Below are 16,166 nucleotides of genomic sequence, written 5' to 3' on the forward strand. Positions count from 1 at the left end.
GGGTGTATAATTAATAGTTTGCAATTGATTTGTATTTTACTATTATTGATAAAGAGAGATGACTACTAAGACTTTTATTCATATTACCCTTTGCACTTGGAGCATTTTGCACTTTCAAAGTACTCTAATACCAAACTTGTGCGGGCACAGATGCTGGACAATTCTAACACTCTTTGCCATGATGTCTATATTATAAAGACACTGAGAAATAATGTTCCAAGCACTGTGTCTTGTCCTGCTCTCACGGAGCATTCATTCTCTTTGGGAAGTTGTTTACATTATTCTATCTATGACTGGAAGGAGGAGAGGCTGGAAGATTGAGATTTTGCTTCAGTTAAGTGTCTGGGATCTGACTGTGAGTCCCAACACACTCAAATTGCCCCTACAACCCTCAGCAGTCATAGGGACAAGGTAAACAAGGACCTTGGAGAGAAAGAAGGAAAGCAGACCATAATACAGAATTTGGCAAAAACAGGCACTTGGTCAGGGGTGTTACAACACCACACAAATGGATGGTCTACATATGAAATAGTAAGCAATAATAAACAATTATTAACAAGGATGTCTTTTTTTTTTAAGTTTTAATCCAGTGAGATTAAAGAGAGCAGGAGTCATCCACACAGAGGGGCAATTTAGAAGGAATGAAACCCCTAATGGTGTCTGCTTCTCACTAAAGACCTCCTGTGTGACAGACACATTATTTCATTGAACTCTTTCAACAATCCTATAGAATCTTATCGTTCCTCTTTTACATTTGAAGAAGCTGAGACCGCAGAGTTGAAGAATTTGCCCAAGGTCCCACAGATAGCCAGGATTCAAAGTCAGTTCTGACTATTGTTTTGGACAAATCCAAAAAGTGAAAGAACTGTAAAGATGCATTTAGGTTGATATCCAACTTCTTTTACCTGAACCCATACGTCAGCTTCTGCTTTTGCAATACGTTCTTTGAGTACTGCCTCTTGAAATTGCTCTTCTTTATTCAGAATATCTGCCCCAATATCTGTGTATTTGAGGAAAAACAATCACAAGAATCCACAGACTGTTTTTTCCTTTTCACTATCACCTAGTTACTTATTAATGTCCTCTAAAAGATATTCCCTTTTATAGATGTCAATCTTTTCTTTAAAGATACCAATGAAAGGGGTAGGTTTTTCCCTAATTAGTGAGGAGGGAGCTCACAGCATCGTTGGGTCTGGAGACAGGCTGTTCCCTTCATCACACTCAGGCCACACAATAAACAACTGGGGAAGTAAAGTGGCAGAACAGCGCACATCCTGCGGTCCCAGAGCAGAACAGTGAGAGAATATTCAAGCTATGTTAGCACATTGTCCTGCTCCCCACTCTCTGCCCTGATCTGGGTGCTGGCGTTGCTTCTCTCAAGGAAGGGGTAGCAGAATGCTCTCTTCACTCTGCTGCATGTCTTTCTTCATGTGTAGGTCTTCATAGGTTAGCTGCTTCAGTTGTGGAGTAAGGGGGTAGCTGTTTAGTACTTCTCAGTCAATGATCTCATTTAATTTCCACATGATAATATTCCCATAATAGCCTCCCTACTCGGACAAGAAAATAAAAGCCTAAAGAGGTTAGAGGACTACACGGTACCAGATAGCTAGGGACAGAGCTAGACCTGCAGCCGAGCTCCATCTTCACCTGCCAGAGCGGACCGTCAGAGGTGGCTCAGGACCTGTGTGCAGGCGACGAGCCTTTTCAGTGCTCATGGCACACACAGTCATCTTTTCCCCAATCTAAACTCTTATACTACTTACTCTTCATTCCATTTATTTCTCACATCTTAGATTTGTTGAATTATTAACTTTTCATGTGATTAGGTCTTGACGATCAACTTCTGAAAATTACAAAGCTTATCTTATATTGCGGTGTCTCTCTCCCGATACCCAGCTTGGCGATAAGTACAGAGAAGCCATTGTGGACATAGGTGTCTGCCAACATCTCTGCTCTCCCCCTGGTAACAGGACCCATTTCTCTCAAGAATGTTCCTCTCTCACCTCAGGTTGTTCTGGGGGGACTGGGGACTGCACATCTCAGCAGCCAACCTGCTTTGCCCATCATATTGTCACCATCCTCCAGGCCATAATAGTTGGCCCAGGGTTGGGCACATGCTCCAGCCTGGCCAACCAGGCTCTTCTTTACGATTTATATAAGGATGTAAGGAGAAAATACCTTTTTCCTCTGAGATTTCTAAGCTGGAGGTAATAGCCACTTAGAGCAGTTTGGGACCACTTCTACTCTTTTCCCAGCTGCTGGAGTAAGCCTGGCTGGTAGTAAACAATTGAGCCAACTCACTGAGAGCAGGCGTGGATAGATCGAAAGCCCTGGTACCAGATCCCTCTTGGGTTTCTCTGTTAAAGGGTCAAGGAATTCTCTTTTATGCAGAGTCTGTCTGAGTTGTGTTTCTGTCACCTGCAACTGAAAATCCATGTTTGATAGCATTACAAGTCTTTGCTATTAGATTATTAGTGACTCTAAACACATAAGGCAGTGAATACTACAGTAGAGATGGACATATACTACATAGGCTCAACACTGTGTAGATATGATTATGAAAGATCTAGGAAGAAAGGGGACTAAGCATGGACCATCAATGTATTAAACTTCATAAAAATGTGATACAACTGTGGGCTGCTAGTACTCTTTCTTATGCTTAAATTCCATTATTTGATATTAGTTTTTCTCAACCCTGATTGTACAACAGGATTCCTGCATAGCTTTAAAAAAAGTACTCAGGGTAAGACTAGTAATACAAAGGACAACGTGGATGGATCTCAAGGGCATTATGCTGAATGAAAAAAGCCAATTTCAAAGAGTTACATACTATATGATTCTATTTATATAACATTCTCAAAGGGATAAGATTATAGTGATGGAGAACAGATTAGTGGTTGCCAGGGGTTCAGGGTAGGGTGTGTTAAGGGATAACACAAGGGAGTTCCTTTGTGGTGACAGAACAGTTCTCTGTCCTGATTGTGGAGATGGTTACATAAGCCTACACGTGATAAATTTTATAAAACTATACACCAAGAAAAAAAAATGCATGTAAGGTCTGCACCTGAGTTAACAGTATTGTTCCAATACCAATTTCCTGGTTTTGACAATATACTAGCATTTTGTAAGATATCAATGAGAGAAACTGGAGAAGGAGTACAAGGGAACTCTATTCTGTTTTTAAAACTTCTGAGTCTTAAACAATTTCCAAATAAAAAGCTATTAAAATATGAAACAAATACAAAAAAATAAAAACCAACACATGCTGAATGAAGCCTGATTCTGAAGGTTCTAAGTTAGTGGGTCTGTGTTAAATTAACATTAAGTCCTATGACTCTGTATTTAGATATTTGTAGTAAAAACAAATGTTTTAAAAGCTATGTGTGCTGAGGCACCTGCGTGGCTCAGTCGGTTGAGGGTCTGACTCTTGATCCCAGCTCAGGTCTTGATCTCAGGGTCATGAGTTCAAGCCCCATGTTGGGCTCCACGTTGGGTGTGGAGCCTACTTAAAAAACCAAAACCCAAAAAAAACACAAAAAATAAAAGCTGTGTGCACTGCTAGCGTTGAGGACTACTGCCCTATGCAATATTCACTTAACATTTATACAGACATTCCCACATGCTCCTGAATTTACTTATAAAGAACAGAGAATTTTGACTCTTTCGACTTAAAATAGTCAATGACAAATACAGGTCACTGAATATAAAATATTAATTTCTAACTAGATTTAATTTATCCGCATAAGGAATCAATCAATAAACACACATCTAAGAATGGATATCCACTGACCTGGGCGTAAGAAGTCAAATCACTCTAGACATTATAATTAATAAGTCATACTAAACATGTACTGAAAGTTAAAATCAGTTTTGGTATTGATTATTTGTAGAGAATGATTCCAATTTGATCTCCCCTATACTGTAATGTTTTCAAGACATTCTCCATTCTTTAGCTTCTCATATTTTCCAAGATCAGGAGTGAAATCAAATCACTAGTTTACCAGGTTACAGGAAGAGAGCATCAGAGAAGTATTTTGAGAGTCCTTAGGAATGCATTTTAAGGTTCAAAGTTAGACTGCACTCTGATAGGAATAAGGAGAGAAGTAAACCTGTGATGACAATCTGATTTGCTTAGACAGCAAATAGTCTCAGGTCATCTCCATGTTACCTACATTTATGTCACCAGCTACTAGTAAAGGTTATAGTGTCACCCACTTATTAAGGCGTTACTTAGAGGTATTTCCTCTCCTATGTGTAAGGAGGGTGGCCAAGTATGGGCAAGGGCAAAAAGAACTCCCATTTACTATTATGTGTCAACAAATATTTCATTAAAGCCTCATAACCAACCTGCAAATAGGGATTAACATCCCTATTTAATATAGGATCCCTAACATCCCTATAAGGAAACAGATTGAGAGGCTAAGTGTACTGTCTAAGGCACACAACTGGTCAGTGCAGAAGCTAGATTTCAACCCATATTCTTCTGGTGCCAAACAGACACCCCTGCAAGACAAGCAACTTTGATCAGAAGAGCTGATAAAAGTATAGCAGAAAGAATGACATATAATGCTATCAAATATTAGAACAAAGGAAAAGAGCATTCACTTACCCAGTATATCTTTGTGAGTGTAAAAGCGTGTCTTAAATGGCTTGTATTCATGGATCCGTTTGAAGGTTTCCCCAAAAGGGGCTGGTGGAATTATTTTATTACAAACAGCACAGCAAACAAAGCTTGTGTAATTCGGATTTCTGATCATAATTAAATTTTAGATGTCTTTTACTATGTGCAGTTAAATTACTCTTATGATACAAAAAAAAAAAGTTTTAAGAAAAAGCTAGAAGTTTAAGAAAGCTGGAAGAGGTTCAAGGTTTTAGGACAATGTTAGAGGCTGGTAAGTATGAAATGATTCGCCATCATTAGGCAGTGGTTATGTGCCTAATGGCAAAGAATGGTACTGAAAGCCTTTGCCATATAAAGTATGGACACTGGATTTGGGAAGATTTAAGCAGTGGCTCTCCTCCAGATTCTAGCATGAAATTGTTAACTTACTTGGCAACTGTTGCTAGGTAAGACAAGCTTTGCTCATAAAAGCAACTAGAAATAATGACCAAAGGAGCATGTTATAGCCATTCATTTCCCAGATACTCTCTGTATGAGTTTCCTTTTGCTGCTGTAACAAATTACCACACATTTAGTGATTTAAAACAACACAAATTTATTCTCTTGCAATTCTGGAGGTCAGAAATCCAAAATGAGTCTTATGAGGCTATAATTAAGGTGTTAACAGGGCTGGTTCCTTCTGGAGGATTTAGGGGAGAGTCTTTTCTTGCCTTTTTCATTTTCTAGAGGCCACCAAATTCCCTGGCTCATAGTCTCACATCACATAGCCTTTTCTACCCCTGTGTGCATGGTGACATTGCTTCTTCCTCTGATCTTCAGCCTCCTTCTTACAAGTATCTCTGTGACTATATCAGGCCCATATGGATAATAAAGGATAATTTCCTCAGCTCAAAATCCCTAACTTGATCACATCTGCAAAGTCCCTTCTGCCATATAAAGTAACATTCACAGGTTATAGGAATTAGGATCTGAACATCTTTGGGGGTGGGGTGGGACAGGGGAATCATTATTCAGCCAACCACACTTTCTTTTCTCTGTTCTTTTCTTTTCTCCCCTTTCTTCTGTCCTTCCTTCCTTCCTTTCTTTCCACACTTTCTTTTAAATGGTTTATTTAAAGAATTGATTTCTTTTAGGCCAGAAAAGGAGAGAACTTAATTTTTTTTCAGGTTATCTATAAATGTGATGTTTCAGTGTCATGGCAGTAAAACTGGGAAACATCACAGTATCTTAAGGGAAAAATTACTTTCCTTTAGTCAGAACTCAAAATTAATAAGCCTGGTTTTTAAAATCACATAGTTAAGTAATTTGTTGTCCTTGTTTTAAAATGGAAAGTCCTGCATCCCAAGAACCACCTCCATGCCTGAAAAACTAGGAAAGATTGGTCACCCTATGGAGGATAAGGCTACAAACCAATAAATAACTTCACTGTTTATTCATGAAATTCTTGAAAACCAATTTATCAATTGAACAGCTCGCTCCTCCGGGAAAATAGCTCTTCTATCAGAACAGATTACTTCCCTGGGCAAAAAGGTCACTTACCGCTTATTAATAGTTTACTTACTGAGACTTGCTTCAAGATCTAACCTATTATGTTACTGAGTTTGGCCAATCTCAACCAGATTCCCACACTGAAAGACCTTCCTTTAACCACTTGAACCCTGACTCCAAAATGCTGTACATCTCATGCCCAGACCATTCCTTTCTTAGACACAACTGACTTTGTCAAAGTGGCATTTTCCCTTAGAGAATGAATGAGAACATCAGTACACAGCCAGGCAGCCTTTGACACTCTGTGTACACAAAGCCTGTGTTGTAACTTGTAACCACCCTGTAAAAAGTATCATAGTTAGGTTATTTGTTCCTAAAATTCAATGTGATTGTTCCCTCCCATTATTTTTCACAGCTGTGCACCTTGCTGAATCTACTGCATAAGTGGCAACAAATATTTCATTATATCCTCATAACCAACCTGCAAGATAGGGATTATCTATGAGAGAATAACCAATGCAATTAGAGTTTTTCTTTGGGGAAAAAAAAGTATATTATACTGAGGTATGATGTTTTTATTTGATTACAACCAAATGTTATCTATTTAAGTTTTTGTAAATTAATGTTACAATGATATTATAAACATAAAATCAAATTTTCTTATGGTTATTTCCCAATAACCAGAAGCAACGACACAATCCTATTTAATATAGGATCCCTAACATCCTTATAAGGAAACAGATTGAGAGACTAAGTGTACTGTCTAAGGCGCACAACTGGTCAGTGCAGAAGCTAGATTTTAACACATATTCTTCTCATGCCAAACAGACACCCCTGAAAGACAAGCAACTTTGATTAGAAGAGCTGATAAAAGTCTATATAGCAGAAATGACACATGTGAATATGTATGTATTCACATACATAGATGTCACATGGCTTAAGGCTGCTCTATGCATTTCCCACTGCCCTTCTGTGCTGTCATGGTCTCTTGATAGTTCACCTAACTACTATCTCCCCCCCGCCCCGCCCAAATATCAACTTATTTTGTTGAATAATAGAGGAATTCTAAAAGATGACAGTGTGACATTAAATACGTAAGTTAAAAATAGAAGAATTCTAGCTTAACAGCCAAAGTACACAGGGAAACCAAAGGCAAAAGATAATACTTTAAATTAAAAGGCATTTTATACCACCTAAGTGCATTTTAAACTGATGAAGTGTACTATATAGAGAGATGTAACAAAGGAATATTTAGGGCTCAGGAATAAAGATTTGATTTAGTTGCCTATAGATAACTCAATTAGTTAAGCTCTTTAATATCTACAAACAAGACAAAATTGCATTTTCACATATCTTACACAACCAAAATAAAGTACTGGAAATTAAAAGCTCACAATATGATGATAAACCCTGCCAATGTAGTTATTGTTACTTGGCAATAATAAATGAAACAAAATTTCATAGGTGAGATTTATTTCTGAGCCCCAATTTCAGGGATTTGGAAAACTGTAAAAATCTACAAAAATGAAACATGTCCAAAATCCTTGTCAGAAAATTCTAAATTATATAAGGTAAACCCAGGAGAGTAAGAAGACTTTCTTTTCTTATCTGTTGAATAGTTCTAGTTTTAAAATAACCATAAGAAAATTTGGTTTTATGTTTATAATATCATTGTAACATTAATTTACAAAAACTAAAATAGATAACATTTGGTTGGAATCAAATAAAAACATACCTAGGTATAATATACTTTCTTTTTTAAAGAAAAACTCCAATTGCATTGGATTATTCTCTCATTTACTCATGTTAGTAGTTGAGTGGGACTACCTTATCAAAGGAAATAAAATTCTGGACCAAAAATAGCTGAAATGGAATGCCAAAATATATGAGTCATCTGTGACTCTGTAAAAATTATCTGTCTTGAATGTTGACTGCAGGCTTTATAATAATTTACAATTTTTCTTTCTTTTTTTCATAAATACAGGTTCTGTGCCAGGAAGAAAATGAACATTGCCTTTACAAATAGCAAAACAAAACAAAACCCTCACAACAGTTGCAAATGCACAATTCACCTTAAAATATTAAAAATACCCTGCAAATTTGATAGCACTGGGTACTTTTATTATATAGAACTTAATAATTAACAAAATGATTTCCATTTTCCTGGCACTTTGATACTAGGACTTAATAAAAGAACAATATTAAGAAGCTCCCGCTGTGGAGAAAGAATGAGGTAAGGACTGCAGCCTCAAGGCCTGGCTGCAGCTGCTACCTTCTCTCCTCATCAACACGTTCCAGAACAAGAAGCTGATACCAGGCACTCACAAAGTCTTTCTGAGATTTCAGAGCCCTTTACGAAGCCCCATCTGCGGTATCCAGCACTGTTAATCCCATTTAGATGTTCTCCTCCTCATATAACTGTGTCCCTCACTATCAACAGCTTCGTATAGGTCCTTTGTATTCTCTTGTGTTGCATGTAGATAACCAATATACGCCACGCAAAGTGAAAGGGTTATCAATCCGAAAGCCATTACAGGTTTGTTCTGCCAAAGAAAAAAAATGATAAATCCTCATTAAGACTAATAATTTGAGAAGACCCAAATATCTGTTGCACTTTCCTCTTGACATACCAAGTCTTTATTACCACACTAGCATTCCTATGGTAATATTTCCCATTATAACAATTTATCCAGTTCCTTATTCAATTAATTCAGCTCCTGATAATTCAGAGATTAGAAAAGACTCTTGCTTCTCCTCTCCAGTCTCTCTCCTGTGTACAGCCTGGATCTCAGGCCTCCACCTTCAGGATGGTGGTGGTTGGGAGAGGGGTGAGGGAAATGAGGCACGAAAATGGGTCTGGTGCTCAGTTTTCACTGTTATCTGGGTGACATGGAGAAGTTGCTTAACTTGCCTGAACCCGAGTTTCCCCACTGACAAACCTTCAATTAGTTAATCTTATTAGGAAGTGAGGAATGAAGTATATATGCTGTTCTTCTTGCCTGACTCCATGGATAACTAGCAAAAAGCCTTTCATTTTCACGTCATATATTAAGTGTAGCAAAAATGACAATGTATACATTCTTCTCTGGGAACCTACTCTATAACCTCAAGAAATTTAGTGATTGAGGCAGATACTATGCTGTTATAATAACCTTGATTAACTGCTGAAAAATCCAAGACCCTAAGAGAAAAAGTGATGTAACTTTGAAATTGGAAAAAAAAAATAGGAAAAGATGTTCACAACTCCACAGAAATGTTTTGTCCTGTCTATAGTATAACTCAGATCTTCCTTTTTGTGTGTTCACATTCAAATTAACCTTTCTTAAGGTCAGTGTGAGTGCACAGTAGTGATACAAGTTTCAATTAGTATTTTCTGATTCTGTCACATCTGTTGTATTACTATTTCAAATCTTAATCATCTGAAGAATAAAGGTCAAATTTTTTTACTTGGATGGACACATAAGAAGGGCCACAAGCTCAAAGGGGTTTAAATCTACATATTTTGAAATGCACTTGGCAATTAAAACAACACATTTGTTCAAAGGTTTTTAAAACATTCTACCTTGACTTAATGATTTGATTGTTAAGTTGACCTATTTAACTTTAAAACAGTTTATACTGGCAACTATGTTATTAATATTCTAACCAAATTCAATATATTTAAATATATTACATAATATTTGATTTCATTTACATTTATTTTAAAATAAATTTATATTTATTTAAAAATAAAATTGGTCAAATGTATTCAATAATCTGCAACAAGAATATAAATAATTAGCTAACTCCCTTACAATGTATGTTTTAAACTTTTCATAACATTTGCAATATCCCTTAAGTAAGAATATTATAATAAAAGCTGGAAGTGTAGTCTATAAGAATGATCAGATTTTCACTTTGTTTTGTTTCAATGGAAGATCTTATTTACTTAATAGTACCTGATCAACAAATATTTCCTTCAAATTAGTGCAACCATTAAAATAAAATTTTAAATAGGAACTTGAGAAGTTGATCTATTAAAGTGCAACTATATTCTGTTAAAGTTCTCAAATACCCTCAAAATAATTAGTTTTATGTGTATATTTACAGAAATAGATAGCATTTAAATTTTTCCTTCCACCTGCTTTTACTCAGAGAGGTCTTATTAGTCAACATAAAATTTTCATGATACAATCAAATGTTACAGGAAAATAAAAACTTTCTATTTCTGATAGCCTAGTTAAACTGAACGTAATGTCTTATCCTGGATATATTTCTTACAGGTTTAATGAAGAGCTCTGGATTCACAGCTCGAAATAAAGTTGTTGTGCGGACCCCTCTGAGCCCTGGGTTTCGAAAGTCTTTCTCCTTGGGTGGTTCCTTTTTGAAGCCAGGAGATTCCGGTGCTGAAGACATCTTCTTGATTAATGATGATTTATTACCTAAAAATAAGAGACTTTTTTTTCCTTCATGACCATGTTTTTTTTTTAATAATGTTCTTTAAAAAATCATTCTGTATTCATTCATTTTTTTGAATTCCAGTCCAAATACATACCAAAGTGATTGCCAATTATATTATTACTTTGTATAACATGTACTTTATAAAAGGTGCTTTAAATTTTGTTTGGTAAAATAGTTATTTTATTTCTCATCTCTTAGAACAAACCAGTGAAGTGGACAAAAGTTGTTTTCCTACTTTCACAGAAGCCTGGAGAATTGTTCCTTGGTCTGAGTCACATTGTATCTTGTTATATGAAAGGCATAGCGGGGGTAGGAGGGGTCAGGGGTAATCCATATCCTTCTTTATTTCCTCCCACTTTCATTCTTCCTCACCTTCCAACAGCTGAAAATGCCGCTAGCATTCCTCAATTTCTCCCACAGCTTCCCCCCTGGCCCATGCTCCTCAGCTGTCTGTTGGCCTACCCAAGCATGAGCACCAAACAGTAAGGGCAAGTAGTTATTTTCACTCATTTGCATGTCAGTGACTTTCTGGGAAGGACTGCTCTGCTATCTTCTCAATCTGAATATCCTTTTTTCCTCTTAATTACTCTAACTCTATCCTATCAAATCCAAATGTGTCTTTTGGCTTCCAGTTCTCCCAGCTGGAGTGTCATTTTGTGAATATTCTCTTCTAGGTATTATTAGGCAAATCTTATTCTTATCATTCCTGCCACCTAACGCTGGGGCGGGATGGGAGAGGGTTGGAAGGAAAGAGGTAGGCAAAGAGACCTTCCAAAGGCTGAAATTAATGACAATACTATAAAGTTCTCTGGGGAAATGCTGTAACCCTACCATATAGTAAATGTTACGAAACAAGAGTCAAACATTCACATTTAAACACTCGTTGCGGCTTTGTTCATACAAGGACTCTTTAAGTCTTCCATTTTACGGACTTTATAAAAGCAGTATTTCTGTACCTTAATTACGGAGAAAATTAGTTCATTTTTTCTTTTATTTAAACTACTTTCTTTCTTTTTTTAAAGAAGAATTATTTGAGAGAGAGAAAGAGAGAGAGCATGAGCGGGAGGGGAGGGGCAGAAGGAGAGGGAGAAGCATACTCCCTGCTGAGCAAGGAGCCCGATGTGGGGCTCCATCCCAGGACCTGAGCTGAGGGCAGACGCTTAACCAACTGAGCCACCCACACGCCCCAGGAATTGTTTTTTCAAAACTGTTTTTGTTGAAGTGGTTACTTCGTCTATACCACTTAGTTGGATAAACACCTCGTCAGAAACACCTACTTGAAGGAAAAGGATTCTCAACGCTCCCTGTATTTGCCAGGGCTTCTGAAATGTTCAGTGTTCCCTGTTCCATCATCCACTGGATGTTATGGCTGTCACTGCTGTTATCATCATCACTTTCTGGCTCCACTCTGACATTAGTTAGCACTCCTATAGCAATTTTTGGATTTGCTAACTCTTGGAAAATAGTTCAACTGCTATCTCTAGCCACAAAGTCCTTAAAATCAAACTGGTTTGGGAGACTAAGAGAGTTACCAATTAAGTACCAGACTATTTCAAACACCATGCTTGGTTTGCAGTCTTCCAAGCTGACCTCAGGGGATTCCACAAGAATCATGCCTGTTTTCTGCCAAAATTTCACTATGTGGATGGCTCTACAGATCACCAGATCTCAGCAATCATTCCAATAGCCTAGCTTCATTCAACTTTCTCAGTCTTCTCTTCACTATCTAAATTTAGAAAGAGTTGTTTCAGCAGTGTGCTTACACTGTGAAAATTATACCCCCAGCTGATGGCTTTAGAATGGCTCATGTAGTTCAATGGGAAAAACTCAACACATGCATGATCCAAGCACAGGAGTGTGTTTAGGCAGAGCGACTGTCTGCCAGCAGGAGGATATGGCGTTTTGTTCCTTCCATTCTCTTGCCAACATTTCCCAGCTATTCATTAAACAAACCTCTCATCCTTCAGGTATGTGTCCTGGCTTTGTAATCACAGGGGAACAAACGAGCATTTCTGAAGCACTGAGGGGAAACTAACTTGCCAATGACAAGTAGTCTCACCCTTTCCGTCCCAGATGCATTACAGCAGAATAGAGCAATCATCAATCTTTATTTCTTTTGCAAAGTCCACCTTTGCCCATGAAGTATATGAGATAGCAACTCATAAAACACAATTCATTAGCATTTCAAACATCATTCAAACAGTAACTAGCAATTGTTTTTTTTTTCATTTCTCTTATATGCAAGTTACTCATTTTCTCCACTGGAACACTGGTTTTGTTTTGTTTTGTTTTTCCACTACAGACAACTTATGAAACCATTCCATAACATGCCTGAAATTTGTTCAGCCAGAATACACTTGCTTGAAACTCATCATGACCAAAGCTGACAAAAAATCCACTGCTTTCTGCTGACCAAGAGGTCCACCTATGTGCCTGAGTCCTGCACTAACTTTAAAAAAAAATTTTTTTATGTTTATTTATTTTATAAGTAATCTCTACACCTAACATGGGGCTCAAACTTACAATCCTGAGATCAAGAGTTGCCTGCCCTTCTGCCTGAGCCAGCCAGGTGCCCCGTCCTAAACTAACTTCTTGATACCACACAAAAACAGCTATAATAGGGACCTGGCATTTGCTTCTGCTTTAGGTCGAGAATCCCTTTAACTTCCTCTTCATTTACGGCCTAATCTTTCAATAATGTCGACAATATAGGAGGAGGGATGGTAAATTCCTTTGCTACTCCTCCTTTCTTGTGGCAACAACCTACTCCTATTGCTTTCATTTCCTTCTATGAAAACTGCTGGCATTTCATCTTTGCCTCTCAGCCATGAGAGCAGGGTAGATGGCATGTACTAATGCATTTAGAATTTAAGTGACAAATGTTGGTCACCAGATGCCTAAGCTAAGTGCCAATGATGTTTCTACTCAAGTTAATAACATGACTGACTGTAACATGGGGAAAGAAAATTCTGAAAGAAGCAATCATTAAAGTGGAAGCAATATTATAGAGGGTAAATCGGCTATGCCCATAAAAAAAAAAAATGTGAGGCAGGAAATAGTTAACACAATAGCCATGTTAGGACTAAATCACAGCCTGAGTGTACTGCTAATTGAAACTGGGGCATTAGATAAAAATACTAGGAAGGGGGCGCCTGGGTGGCTCAGTTTTTAAGCATCTGCCTTCGGCTCAGGTCATGATCCCAGGGTCCTGGGATCGAGCCCCGCATCGAGCCCCGCATCGAGCCCCGCATCAGGCTCCCTGCTCAGCGGGGAGTCTGCTTCTCCCTCTGCCTCTGCCTGCCCCTCTGCCTACTTGTGCTGTCAAATAAATAAATAAAATCTTTTAAAAAAAAAAATACTAGGAAGGCCTGAAAAAGCAAATACACAAAGGTCAGTCATTTTAACCATAAACTGACAAACTGGCATTTTCCTTCAATTATTGAGAAACTGCTGCATGTAATTAAAACAAAGATATTCAGTAGACTATGGTTTAAAATTGTTTCTTGGGAAGAAAAACAAGGTAACGGGGAAGGTGAGTAAAGAGGACACATACTGTAAAGCACGGAAGGGTCCCCCGATCACAGTTAATCACTTATATTCTGTGTTGATGAAAATGTGCCAAGAATTGGGCACCTGGGTGGTTCAGTGAGTTAAGCGCCTGCCTTCAGCTCAGGTCATGATCCCAGGGTCCTGGGATCAAGCCCCACATCGTGCTCTCTGCTCAGCGGGAAGCCTGCTTCTCCCTCTCCGTCTCCCCCTGCTTGTGCTCCCTCTCTTGCTGTGTCTCTCTCTGTCAAATAAATCAAATCTTAAAAAAAAAAAAAAAAAAAAGTCATTTGAAATCTGGGACAGAGCACTTTAAAAATTTAAATTAGAAGAAACAAGTTTGGGATAGAATCAGAAGGCTTTATGTCTTGAGGGAATTCAGCATAGCCTCAAATTCCAACTTTGCTACATATAGGCTGGAGGTCTTGGAGTAAGTGACAACCTCTGCGGGCCTCAGTTTCCACCTAAAGGGGTAATGTTATCTATTGCATAGAACGGCTGTGTGGATTAAGTGAGATAACACTTTTTAAAGGATGTTAACAGATGTTCCATAAATGATAGCTATTGTCATGCTCACCATCTAGTCCAATTCCCTTTTTTAAACAGAGAAACCTAGGGGCACCTGGGTGGCTCAGCCATTAAGCGTCTGCCTTTGGCTCAGGTCATGATCCCAGGGTCCTGGGATCGAGCCCCACATCGGGCTCCTTGCTTGGCAGGAAGCCTGCTTCTCCCTCTCCCACTCCCCCTGTTTGTGTTCCCTCTCTCGCTGTCTGTCAAATAAATAAATAAAATCTTAAAAAAAAAAACAAAAACAGAGAAACCTAGACCCAAAGAGATTGTCTTTGCCAATGGGAGTGAGATAATCCAGGTCTCTCAATTTCCAGCCCACCCCTATTCCATTACTTTACCCCCACCATACTCCAAAATTGATAAGGCGCTGCATTTACAAGTTATCACCAGAATTACGAAACATAAAAGCGTATCACTTAAATTTTTTAAATGGATTCTGTATTTGTTGTTTTGATGTAAAAAAAATACCGTTTAAAAAAGTGTCTTTCCATCTCTTGAATTTACTGTACCTGTGTAAGGGAGAAAGGTTTTCACAATGGCTGTTACAATCTGCGGGCTGTCAAGTATTATCGAGGTCTACTCCCCTCCCCATATTGTGGTACCTACACTACAGCTGGCTATTACTCAAAGACAGATGCATTTGAAGTCTCCAGAAAAAGAAACTCCATTCAATTAAGTTCCAGACACTGTGTTGGGGAATTGCAAGGGGAACACGTGACTTTTAACACAATTACTGCTCAACAATAACCCACAAGCCTCGGACCAACTTAAAACAATTACTGAAGGAAAGAGGCACTTCATGTGAAAACAACTGCAACACCACTTCCCTCTAAATAGGAGTTTGGTGAGCTGGGACACCAAGAAACTGTCCAGGAAATGGTAGGATGTCTGAGGTGGAGGGTGTCCATGACCAGTGCCAGGATCTTGGCACGTGACGGGCGGGAAATGGGCCCTATGGGGTCAGGGATCTCAAAGACCGTTCAGAGCACCCAGGAGTGGCGACGGTTCGGGGTGCTCGGGAGAACGCCGTCAGGTCCTACGCACCTGGGAGTGAGGCCCGCAGGACGGCCGCCCCGCCAAGGCCAGGGACCAGAGCGTGGCGGCGGGGCGGCCACCCTGTTCCCCGCCGTCACCCCTCAACCGCCGCCGCTCACCTGCCGCGAGGTCACCTCCCCTGCGCGTCCTCTCAGCTCCGCCTCGTCTCCGCCTGCGGAACAGAGCGGCCCGCCGCGCCCAGCAGGCTCAGCGCTACAGCGGCCCCTAGAGCCCGGAGGCTGAAAACGCCGGGGCGCGTGCACTGCGGGACCCAGGCCAACGCCGCTCCTCGACCTCCCAGGCCCTGGCGCCGCCCACGGATTCACCTGCTGGAGTTTGCAAGGGGCGTTTTTAGTTTCTTCCTTTTTTACCTTTAGTTTTCAGCCTCCCAGGGTTCTAGTTTCGTGTGTCTGTGTTTTGTAGAAATAAAAGAAGACATCTAGAAATATATATTTATTTAATGGAA

The 16,166-nt window shown here is 39.1% G+C and overlaps 2 protein-coding genes across 2 annotated transcripts in view; both read right to left on the reverse strand.

Annotated features, from left to right (window-relative positions):
• Nucleotides 1-5,713, reverse strand: part of CUNH6orf163 (chromosome unknown C6orf163 homolog) — a 20,076-nt gene extending 14,363 nt beyond the window's left edge. The window contains exons 1-2 of the mRNA XM_032409318.1: nt 4,610-5,713; nt 906-1,000 (exon numbers count right to left, since the gene is read on the reverse strand). Coding sequence (XP_032265209.1) covers nt 906-1,000; nt 4,610-4,757 — 243 coding nt within the window. The 5' untranslated portion in view covers nt 4,758-5,713. The remainder of the gene's footprint in view (nt 1-905; nt 1,001-4,609) is intronic.
• On the reverse strand, nt 5,713-15,881 carry SMIM8 (small integral membrane protein 8). Its single transcript, XM_032409317.1, has 3 exons — nt 15,820-15,881; nt 10,370-10,530; nt 5,713-8,652 (listed from the first exon to the last, which is right to left on the reverse strand). The coding sequence occupies exons 2-3, from the start codon at nt 10,502-10,504 to the stop codon at nt 8,494-8,496; spliced, it is 294 nt and encodes a 97-aa protein (XP_032265208.1). The 5' UTR covers nt 10,505-10,530; nt 15,820-15,881; the 3' UTR covers nt 5,713-8,493.
• Between the last annotated feature and the right edge of the window lie 285 nt (nt 15,882-16,166).

Source organism: Phoca vitulina, unplaced genomic scaffold (assembly GCF_004348235.1).
Source record: "Phoca vitulina isolate PV1807 unplaced genomic scaffold, GSC_HSeal_1.0 scaffold11, whole genome shotgun sequence".
Classification (NCBI taxonomy): domain Eukaryota; kingdom Metazoa; phylum Chordata; class Mammalia; order Carnivora; family Phocidae; genus Phoca; species Phoca vitulina.